Below are 12,028 nucleotides of genomic sequence, written 5' to 3' on the forward strand. Positions count from 1 at the left end.
AACAGGAAATGAGAGGAACATGTAAAGTAGAGCTAGTCAACCAACAGAAAGGGCCAGCATCTCCTGCACCACAGAAACCGTTGAAGCAAAACGTGAAAGAAGTGAACAACCTGACAAAAATTAAGACATACATCTGTGACCTTTTTAATCCTCATACATTTTCTAAATGGGAGAGATTAGAAGAGGACTAACCGATGAATGAAAATGTTTTGTTGAGATGTGTCTGTTTGCCATGCTTTTCAAATCAAACAAGAATTGGTGTATTAAGTGCATTATTCAGTAAATAAAACATTGCAACAACAAGTACAATCTCCTTGGTGTGTTGGTGCTGCAGTGTGTATCAGAGTGATTTATGAGTTGGTCAGCATTTTGTTAACATGCTATGCACTTTTCCCAAATTATGACTATGCTCATCCTTCTCCCACTTCAAAACACACTTGTCTTAACTTCTTCAAAAAGAAACCTTAAATTGAAAGAGGGAGAACAGTTCTGTTGCTAAAAATGTTTCCAGACGCCTACATTTGTTTTTGTCCATCAGGGCAGTACAATCTTAACACACATCCATCTGAAAGCATCCCAGCTTCATTAAAACGTCAATCTTAAATCAGTGAGGTTAAGAGTTACATCGTCTTAGTCCTAAAGCAAGCAAAGAGGCCTGACAGAGGTTTCAGACTTGATCAATCCAAAAACAGATCAGACTCCTTTAAAAAGGAAATATCACTTCATTCCAGAATATTGTGTGAAACATGAATGCCCAGTGGAAACAACTGACATCATTTAATCTGAAGTGCCTTTAATCAAATGATAAAAACAAGTGCTCAGTTACATGACTTTATAGAGGAATGATTTTATCGTGGGTGCTCTGAAGACAACGCGCAATTGGCAAGCTAATTACACAGGCTCTTTATAGGGGAGAGAAGAAATGCAGCAGTGAAGCTGCCTGGCTGCTGTAGTATTCAGGATACAGTCCAAGAAACAGGATTAGCACCACACTGAGAAGGAATGTTGTGAATAACAACACGCTTACTTTAGCAACCGTACACAAATCCTACTGTGTGTGTGTGTGTGTGTGTGTGTGTGTGTGTGTGTGTGTGTGTGTGTGTGTGTGTGTGTGTGTGTGTGTGTGTGTGTGTAACCTGCTTGTTTGCAAAGCGCTTGACAACATATGCATCGGGGACTTCAATTCAAAACAAACCTGCAATATCCACCACTTTCTCAAAACATCCATCTCCGCAAGAAAACTCATAAAATTACAAATTATTATATTTTAATGTACATGAAATATAAGGAACGTCCCACCTGTCTATTAATGAAATCACGCACTGAAGAAATGATGTACGAGAAACTCGCCTAGGTTATCTTTTTCAACATAAACGGAGCAAAATAACACTGAAACATAAATGGCTCACAAAGACCATGCTTACCATTCCACGCAGCCACAGGAGGTGCAACTTTTGTAACTCGTGACCTTAAAGCCGCTTTGACTGTGAGCTGGTTCAGAATACTAAGATTAGGTTACAACCACATTTCAAGGAGGGAAAAAAAAACAATCATGATTTCATCTTTATCAGAATAACTAAATGTCACCTGTGAAGAGAGAATATGATTTATGCATGAATGATGTCCTCCAATCACAATCAAAAAAAAAGTGCAGAGTGTGCACAAAGTGGCCTTGGTCTTATATTAATGGAAGGCTCAGCATCACATCCAGCCAGCCAGAGTCCACTCTAATCATGACGTGCCAGTTTCCTCTCTCTTCTCGCCAGAGATCAACATCAGCACCAGTAGGTGGCAGTAGGTACCTTCCAAACACCAGCCCAATTCTGCAGCCAGATCAGCAGCCCTAGTACAGAGCAGTTCACATTGATAGACCATCGCCTCTCTCTCTTAAGTATGACACACACTGATTTCATCCGGTCAGTTTCATGCTGGAGTGATGTCTGTTATTTTCTCAGATGAATGACTCTAAAGTCCTTAATGAATACTGTTAGCTGTAGTTTATCCAATGCACTGAATTAACTCAAATAAGTGATGCAGACATGGAGAGCACAAAATAAACAATTAATCCATACAAGGGCATTTGCATTTTTGAAAAAGCAACTGCGTTTATTCCTTGGCATCTTGGTATTTTTGATCAAACCCTCTCCTTCGAACGCCACATCAACCACATCACAAAAACGCCTTCTTTCATCTTAAAGACATTGCTCGGCCCCTCCCTCTCCTCCTCAGCTGCTAACACTCCTCCACGCCTTCATCACCTCTCGAATCATCAGCATCCTGTACGGCTCATCTACCATCCAATCATCAACACACTTTTTATTGTTTTTACCATGTAAAGTGCCTTTGAGTACATTTTAAAGCAATATACAAATAAAATGTATTATTATACTCTAAAAAGGTCAACTTTAGATGTCATGACTGAGTAAAAAGACAAACATTGGGTGGAGCATAACTGTAAAGACTTGTGACGTACTACAGCGTTACTGGCAACAAACTATTCTTGTCTCACTGATGCAACAGTTTGTGTGTCAGAGCTAGATAAAGATAAATCTATACTTCAGACTGAATAAATGACATTTTTTTTACCTAATACCAAGTGGCTAAATGCTTTCCAGCTGACCTGCTGCCCCTGAAGTATTCCCTGTATCCTCATATCATTTGATGTCCTTTAAAACTTCCAGAGTGGAAAAGGTAAATGTCTCTTTAAGGGTTAAGTCAGATTGAAGTGAGATTGGCTGGCTGTACCATCGGCCACTGAGCCCAAAGGGACCCCACAACACCACCACACACAAACACCTTCTCAGCTTTGAGATGAACAACAACAAAAAAATGTACAAAACAAAAAATAAAAAAGAATGAAGTGACCATATCTGTATCATACTGATCTCTCACACTATATCAAACGTCATCAGTTAAAATGGTGTCACTGAACATGTGCTTTGTGAAAAAAACTGTACAGGAAAGCCGGCTTTCACTGTTACCACAGATACTTTAATAAAATCCATCATGCAGGATGCTTTAAATAAACAAAACAGGCCTTCACGTGAAAAAGCCTCATATATATATACATATATATATATGTATATATATATATATCTTTCCACACGGATGTATCAGGACAGCGGCAGGCAGGTGTCTGTGTGCTAAATGTTGGCGATTAGGTTGAGGTTCATCAACTCTCGTGGTTGACCATATCGTACTTTCCTGTGCCCTTATCTAAAACAAAACAAAAATGTGGTCTTCCAATAAGAGCATCCCTTTGACCCTGACCTTTGAACTTACTATTGGCTGCAGGTCATTTTGACAATTTAGGAATCTCCCTTAAATCACTTTTATGCATTATAGATTGCTCTAGGCATCAGTCAAGTGCTTAACATGAAACTGTTGCGAATCACTAAAGTATACTCTGTTTGCTAAAGTATAATGAATGAAATCAATGGACCAAGTCCCTCAGCTATAGCTGTAGAGTTAGAGAGACATTTATGTTTGGCTTGAGCAAACTGAACCTCACTGTGAAATCAAGCTGCAACACAAACCCTGTTAATCTATTCAGAAGGTAAACATACTAATGTTGAGTTTGGTACTTTTCACATTCACGTTGAAGGAAAACTAAAAACTAAAAGCAGTGCAGCCACATCTTAAGATGCCCATTTGTATTGGAACACTTTTAGTTGGCAGTTTTTCAAAGCAAGTAGCACTGCAGTAAAAATTGGCAGGCATGAAAGTTCTACTCTAAATCAGTCTTCTAGCTGCTCAGGTCCACTTTCTTATGTAACTACCAAATTCACTGAATATCAGGCTTTATTGGAAATAAATCCATTGGAAACATGTGAGGTGGAAGTAGATAAATGGTTCCCCGTTGCAAATATTTCTACAAATGTAGTTTTATAAACTTCGTTCAGGAACGGGACCACGCCCAGAATGCGGCTCATTTCCCCCGCACAAGTATTTAAGCTCAACGAACCCGTTCACTTCCTCTTCGACTCTGTTCTCTCATCCCTCCCCCCCAACCCCCGTTTTGTTTTCCTATTTTCTCTCTCTCTCTTGCAGGATTACAGGAACGAAAGGAGACTCTGCACCGCCAGAGCTTCCGAAGAGATAGCCCCCATCCTAACAGTCTCCGTTCCCCCTGTTCTTGCCAGCCACCGGACACCAACGGGACACCAACAGTCCCCATCGATCGCCTAACCTCCTTTCTACAAACCCTAATTTCTTCTTCCTTACATCCCTCAATTTCTTCATCCCTACCCTACATCCCTCTACCTCAACCCCTACCCTACATCCCTTCATCCCTACACCCTCCATCCCTCTTCCTCGACCCCTCCCCTACATCCCTCTACCTCAACCCCTAACCTACATCCCTTCATCTCTTCATCCCTACCCCACATCCCATCATCCCTCTACCCTACTCCCCTTCATCCCTCTACCCTTTACCCCTTCCTAATCTAACAATCATTCTGTTATGCAATAAACCTCTCGAAACTCATACTGTTATTGGCGTGGTCCTTGTTTGTGAACCCTCGTTTAGTCCCTGCCTCTGTTGCTCTCTCTCTCTGGATCGATACCTTGACTTTTCAACTGATTTCAATGACTGCACAAGAAACCCCACTGACACACAGAGTTTCCCTAGAGTTCAAAAGGCGAACATCTACTTAACTTTTGTCAAAATGGTTCATTGTGATCTGCTAACAGGAGCCCAAGAATTCTGTCAAGGATTAATGAATCCATCAGTAACAGTCATACGAGTACAATACACTGCCCCTGTCCCATGTTATTTTTGTGTGGCCTCATTAAGCATTAAGCACGGTAAACATGTTGCAACTTCCATTTCAGTTACGGATGCACCAATACCAATATCAGATACTGACTCAAATGGCTGGATCGGGTATCGGTGCCAATCTATTCAATCCAAATCTACTATATATGTTTTATACAGGAATTTATATTCCGGTTTAGGTTTTAACTAAATGAGGCATAATTTAAAAGTCTTGAGTGGGTTTTAGGTACAATGGGTCACATTCATAATCCAACAAAATGGATTTTTACTGTGCAGCATACAACGCACACGATACACAACAATCATTCAGTGGGATAATAGGAAGCACACATGAATTCTTAGTATGCAGTGTGTCCAATGCACACAGTCATGCTCCCATATTGATCCTAATGGGCTGCAGAAACACTTATGACTCCCACTTTTGGGACGGCTTCATCCATGCTACACAGAAACTCATTTGCAAATATTCAATATCCACTCACCACTGAGGAAGTGGGCTCTACATTGAGTTGCAAATTATCTATTTGATTAGCATGAGGAGTAGGAAACGCATCCCACTGCCTTTGTCACCACGTGTTTTGTATGGAAAGAATGGCCACAGCCCACCTGTGCCGTATCACTGCTATGTCTGTTTGTCTCCGTCTGCCTGGGTCCCGCCTTGCTTCCATTGTGTGCAATGGACCCAAATTACAAAAACTGTCAGAACTCAGTTGCTAGGTTATTACATTTCAAGAGTGACAGGGGTGTAGGTTTGAGAAAGATGCAATAAATAGCTGAGGCAAAGGCTTTGCTTGGGCTCTGATACAAGAAAATGACATATTCAGGCAACTTATAATAATAATAATAATACTTTAATTTTATATAGCGCTTTTCTAAATACCCAAAGACGCTTTGCATAGGGCAGAGACAAACAGAACAAACAAAAAAGAAAGACAGGAGCAAACAAAACAAAACAAACAAAAAGAACATTTTGGTAAAAAAGAAAACTGGAGAAGCTGTGCGGAATGGGTCATGTAGTGGAGGGTAGGGTGCAGGGGTTAGCAGGTGAAGGAGAGTTTGAAGAGGTGGGTTTTGAGGGCTTGTTTGAATGATGATAGGGAGGGAACCTCACGGATGTGGATGGGGAGGGCGTTCCAGAGGGGGGGTGCAGCAGCTGAGAAGGCCCTGTCACCCCAGGTCCGGTGCTTGGGCCTGATGGTCTTCAGAGTGTTTGCACTCATTTATTATTTACACAAATAATACAAACTATACATCTCTTGGCGAGCCATCGTTGGACGCCATCTGTATTTGACCATCCTCTCTACACATACACACAGCCTCTCCTACGCTTTGGCCTGACTCGACTCAGTGAAGATTAATCTACGTAGGAGGGCAGACTTAAGAGTTTGAAAGCTAATTCCCTGGCTCCATCTATTGATTAGGAGGTTGATCGAGCACTACCTGCTCCCTCGTTACTCTAAATGACAATCATGTCTGCCACAACGTTTGGCCTTTGTTTTTCATATATATAAATAAATAAATGACTATACGAGTCATTCAGTCTACACTGTCGTGCTTAGTCTTGTTTATAATAACACTCAGGGGCTCAGACTAGGGATTGTATGGTTGTGCTTGCCTGTGCACACCATATGTGCATGTGCTTGAGAATGTGTGTATTAGTCTGTAATGAGACTGTAGAGAACATTGCTGGAGGGTAACAAAATGTCCTCTGACAGGCAGGGGCATATCTTATTATAAACTGATAACCTGTGGAGCTTAACATTTTCTTCAGACAAAACAAGCCTTTAGAAGACAAAAATTAAGCATATTATATAAGAGATAAATAATAATAATATCAATAAGCATGCTCTACTTCAGGAAAGTTCACCTTGAGATTTATACATTTTGTATGTTAATAACATAACATCATAAGCCTCAAGTGATGGCTACTGAAGCAGCAAGCCAGCTTTTTCATTTAAATGCTCCCAAAGTTTTAAAGTCTGTTTTTTTTTGTTTTTAACCACCCGTCTCTGCCTCGTGCTTTGATTTTTCTCTTTCCTCCACTTTCACCTCATGCAGTCACACTATCGCTTCTTGGTTAACATCCATGGATGCGTTTACTGCATGGCTCCATGATTCCATGGCTAAAACAAAGCGTTAAGGCAGGGCATTTGAATCAGGCAGTTCCTCCAGTTGTTTGAAAAACAATCTTTAAAAAAGAAAAAAAATATGGAAAGAACGTGATAAGGCAGTGAAATGCCCAGAGGCACAAACATGTATTAAATGACTCACAACTGAAAAAAAAGGCTACGTTATTCAATGTTCAATCTTTTTCCAGGGTAATAAGCAGAAATCCAGAAAACAATGTGCACCAACAGATAAATAATAAAGTGTATACAAATCTGAAGCAAAGGGATTGGGCATACACCTCAGCTTCTAGGCTCTTAGGAAACAACAACTGAGCCACTGTGACATCTCCTGAAGGTTAAAATTCAATCTAAATGAGCTGATAACATTTTGCACTTGTCCAAAGGTGAAACCACTCGAATACTGTATCACAGGCACACTCTGATGTGTGGGCGGCAGACCTGAGGCACTTAATCACAAAGTGAGAGCAAAAACCCATTAACAACCCCAAACGGTGTCAGTCATACTTTCACCAATGTGAAGATGTTTTTTTTGTTTTTTCTCTTCATAGCAGCTTCGAGGTCAGCTTCAATCAAGTGCTTGTCAGTGCGTGTGAGCTTGTCAGTGTTACAACCATCCCCTGGGCTGTAATGAATCCTAATTTAAGCTGCCATCAGGAGACTTCCAGAACGAGGCCACAGGCTGTTTCCAAGTGGCCGCGACGCTGTTTTCACCGACCAATAACAGCCACAAGCGAGACACGTGTTCCTACAGGACATCCAAACATGGCTCATTTCACCGCATTATCAAAAGAGGACAATCACTAAAATCAGCCCAAAGTTCCAGCATGGTATGCAACATGTACCGAGATCCCAGACCTTGTGAAAAATTGTATTTAAATCAAGGCATTGAAGACAAACCAATAATGATTCTATAGTGTCTAACTATATGCCAGATTACTGGCCAATTATTTATTCATACACACTGCAGTATTTAAACACTTCAGCAATCCAGGCCATGTTCTTCCAATTATTAGCTACATTACCCGTTCACCCTGTCCGATAAACATGAATGAAATAACCACTCGGCATATTCTACATCAGATATATTTAGCATAAGGCTGTGAGTGTATAGTCTCTGTGACACAAAAACCTACTTCCCTGGTTCACAAGCATTACATATTTTAAAGTACTCCATATGAGCTGAGCAACAGACAGGAGGGAGGCATTGATTGAGAACTGGAAAGCAGGACAGTGTACGTTATTGTACAAGCACAAAAAAGCAAGTCAAATAAAAAGATGCCAAAGCTTCAGTCACCATTGAATAATGTCTGTGTTGGACCTTCTGTAGAGCTTCTTTTTAAGGGCAGCATTTTCACACGAGACAGAAGATACACCCAAAGTATGGCTATTTGTAGAAGGTGTAACGGTAGCGGCAGCTGACGCCACGCAATGGTAATGTTCTGCTAACAGACAGCTGCTAAAATATGGTGAAGTTTCCTTCACCTCTGAACACCGCTGGTTCTCCTACCTGGCCTCCACACAGGTGGTTTAGACGAGGGGTCACAAGACGCAGTTGTTGGCTAATTAAGCTAATTAGTCCAGGTGCATACGTTAGTTTGTCTAACGCTAACGGTACCTTACTTCCTGTCACAAAAATAGTGGAGTGGACAAAACGTCTGTGCAGTTTCGGACACATTTCATTTTAGAATGTTTATGTTTTCATTGATTGTTTGTCGTTACATTGTATTTGTTAACGAGTTTTATTATTTATATTCTTTTAGGGGTGATCTTGTTCTAAAGATATTAAATGGTCTTGATTTCCCTGTTGACTTGCCAAAATCAACACAAATTTGGAAACTTTTTTATCCTTATTTCTACCTGTAATATGTGTGATAATGCAAATCCTTCCAGTCTATGCTACATACAATTGAAAGATTCACAGTAAAATGTGATGGTTTGCTACAGGCTGATTAAGCCACAATATTTTGTTAATGGGGCCAAACTCAACCAAATTCCACTGAAATAGCCACATTTCTGTAGATCAAATACAACCTATTAGCCTAAAAAACTAAAAAAGGGATAATTCCTATAAAATATGAAATTTACAATTAGAAAGACAGAATGAGGAAGAACATGATAAACACATTACGCATACTAACTCTTCTCCAAGTGGAAAAACAGATATCAGGGCACAATATGTAGGCCTATTTGTATATTGCTTCAAAATGTATAAATAAATGCACACACATTAAATTCTAACATCCCTGCTTTGCAAGGAAAAGTTAAATGTGCGTAAATAATGAAATGACTTCCAGAACTTGGCATCATTCCCTTCCACCACTTACGTATACAAATCAAACTGCTAAATGGAATTCGCTCTTTATATTCCATATATTCGTATCTAATTCATGAAATTGTGGCTTGGAGCTTTATGCTCTCATTTTAGTAATGATAAGTTGTATAAACTCATCTAATGCTGGATTTGTGGATGACTTTAAAAGTTTGTGACTTTGATTTACAATCCTTGATGGGTTAGGAAAGTGTTTAGGCGGCACATAAATGCATCGTCAATACTGCATGTGCAAGAAGAATGCAATAAATGTGCATGCCCACAAATGCACACACATCAACTGTAGACCTTTTTAGCTGGATTGCATGTCTTTGTGTAGTGATGTTGAGTGTTTATATGACTGACTTCTTTGTAATGCTTGATTTCCCCCCAGCTATGAGAAAAAGCATGTCTAATCTCATCCGTTGTAATCCCCTCTCTCATCTTAATCTTATTTTATCACACATCACATCATCTCTCATCTTATCTCAGTTGACCTCACCTCATCCCCTCATCCCCCCCCCCCCCCCCCCATTACATTCAACCCTGTCTGATCTGTTTTCATCACATTTATTTCCTCTTGTGAACCATCATATTATGCCATCTTTCCTAAATTCTTATACCTCTAACTTAATTCCATACTAGACTAAGATCATACTGGACATCTTACATCTGTGATGCATACATTGAGCCAAAAACAAATGACTATCACTGACTGTGCTAAAACCCGAGAAGATGATGCTGTGGCTGTCAGTAGTGTTTAGCCCATCCTCTCCTCTTAAGTGGAAAACCTAACAAATGACAAACAGAACTTCGGATAAACATGGCAACAACAGGACAACAACTAATGGCTCACACTGAACGTCAGACTTTATTTGGCAAAGTGAGATCCCTGCGTATTAAGTAACTGCCCTGGTAAGTGCTGTGATGAAGCTGCAGGATCAGTTTCAATGAAGTCATTAATAGATGCTTTCTTTACCTCTTCAGCTGAGTGCACTGCACTGCACTAGAGTTTAATGGAGAAGACATCTTAGGCCCTAACTTCAGTGGGGAGAAGTGTATGCTACTCATAAGCTAAATCAATTGGAGACAGCGATCTGGATGATGCTCAGAAAAGAAAGTCTGGAACACTTCAAGAGTGGTGAGATGAAAAGCTTTGCAATAACAGCTGCCACTGAAACAAACTGGCCACTTTTCATGAAAGGGAAACATAAGATGAACCGTTGACCAAGCATGGGTCGGTTGCAACCTCAAAGACACTGATAAATGGACTGTGCAGCTAGGAGACAGATCCTATAGCTTACCGGAAGAAGAGCATATGAGCAGGCAAAAGGATCAAAGGATCAGAGCACATATAATAAACCCTATCAAGGAGTCTATAATTTGCACAGCCAGGATAATAACATGGGGTGACTGTGATGGTGACATGATAACAAACCAAGCAGAGTGTGCAGTAAGCTTGTTATGGTGATGATCACATAGGCATACACTGTTTGGTATTGGTTATAGTCATATGGCCCAAACAGTCCGACAAGCTACAGGACAGTGTAAGGAAAGCATTGGACCAGCAAATTGATGAGTGCATCACATGATACGGGCAGTGAGCACGTCGCAGCACCACCATCATGAAACTTGTAATTTGCAGGACGATGTAGCCCGCCTCCTTATGAATTTTTATGAAAGATGCTTGACAGAAACAGATAATCTCCCAGATGCGTGTTGTTACTGCATGGGTCTTTACTCACAGAATCACTTGCGTTTTTACGCAGCTGCTCATCCTCTCCCACCAGGGCGGCCGGGTCCACCACCAGTTTCTCGAAGCACGCCGAGCCAAGAGAGGAGCTCTTCTGCTGGTACATGATCAGCTGGGACACGGGGAGTTTTGGGCTTCCGTGTGCCGTCAACTCGGGTTTGCTCCCCGTGGCTCCAGAAGCTGCACCCAGGGGATGTAGAGGCTGTCCGTCGCTGCTGGTGCCGGGGACCGCGTCGCTCCCATGGGACTTATTATCTCCTTCAAAAGGCGCCGGCGGAGAGCACAGATTCGGCTGAGACGAGGAAAACACCCGGTCCAATTGTTTTTTTTTCCTCTTAAACATCCATAACCCCGATTCCTTTTTGCTGCCCTCCGCGCCCCCGGCACTACGACGCTCCGATCCCAGTTTGGGACTCAGCCAAGGCTTGGCTTTCCCCTGGAAATTCTTCCACATCCTCTGCTGGTAGGACAGAGACTCTTGTCCTTTGGCGGTGCCCTCATCCTTAGGTGATTTCTGCTCCATGGTGCCTGTGCAGCAGCCAGCCAGCCTGAGCACACTCTGAATCGTGGAAGGATGTCACAGTTAGTCTGCTCCTGCTCGGGAGCACTTTCACTGATGATCAGTTTATAGCGCCAAGAAGGAGACGCACGGTGAGATGAGGAAGGGGGTGTTAGTCTCCAACGAACCTTGTAGAATGCCTATGCAGGCGGTACTGTGGATTTTTATGTCACACACTGTGCAGCACGCTTGTCAGACGGCAAGCATTCGCCTCATCTATTGAAGGTCTGTGTGAGCTCAGGGGTGAAGTTAGAACACATGTGGCGACTTCTGCAGGACGACCTAGACATGCTTGTCAAATGCTCCGCTTGGTTGTTGGCGGTCCTTGTGCCTTCTGCTCTGTCCAATATGCTTTGCAAAAAGGTTTAGTCAACTTCCCTATTAATTGTTTTATTCAAATGAAGGACGAAGGCTGCACCGCGCCTCCCTCTGGCCAACCATGTCACTTGACTGGATAATCTGCATGCTGGGGATTGCATAACGCACCCCCCAAAATGCCTCG

General features: G+C 41.7%; 1 protein-coding gene across 1 annotated transcript in view; it reads right to left on the reverse strand.

The window, feature by feature from the left end:
- mctp1a (multiple C2 domains, transmembrane 1a) overlaps positions 1–11,490 on the reverse strand; it is a gene marked incomplete at both ends in the record, with an annotated part of 120,836 nt that extends 109,346 nt beyond the window's left edge. The window contains one exon of the mRNA XM_079161592.1: positions 10,960–11,490. Coding sequence (XP_079017718.1) covers positions 10,960–11,490 — 531 coding nt within the window. The remainder of the gene's footprint in view (positions 1–10,959) is intronic.
- Between the last annotated feature and the right edge of the window lie 538 nt (positions 11,491–12,028).

This window comes from Pholis gunnellus (assembly GCF_910591455.1).
Source record: "Pholis gunnellus genome assembly, chromosome: 6".
Classification (NCBI taxonomy): domain Eukaryota; kingdom Metazoa; phylum Chordata; class Actinopteri; order Perciformes; family Pholidae; genus Pholis; species Pholis gunnellus.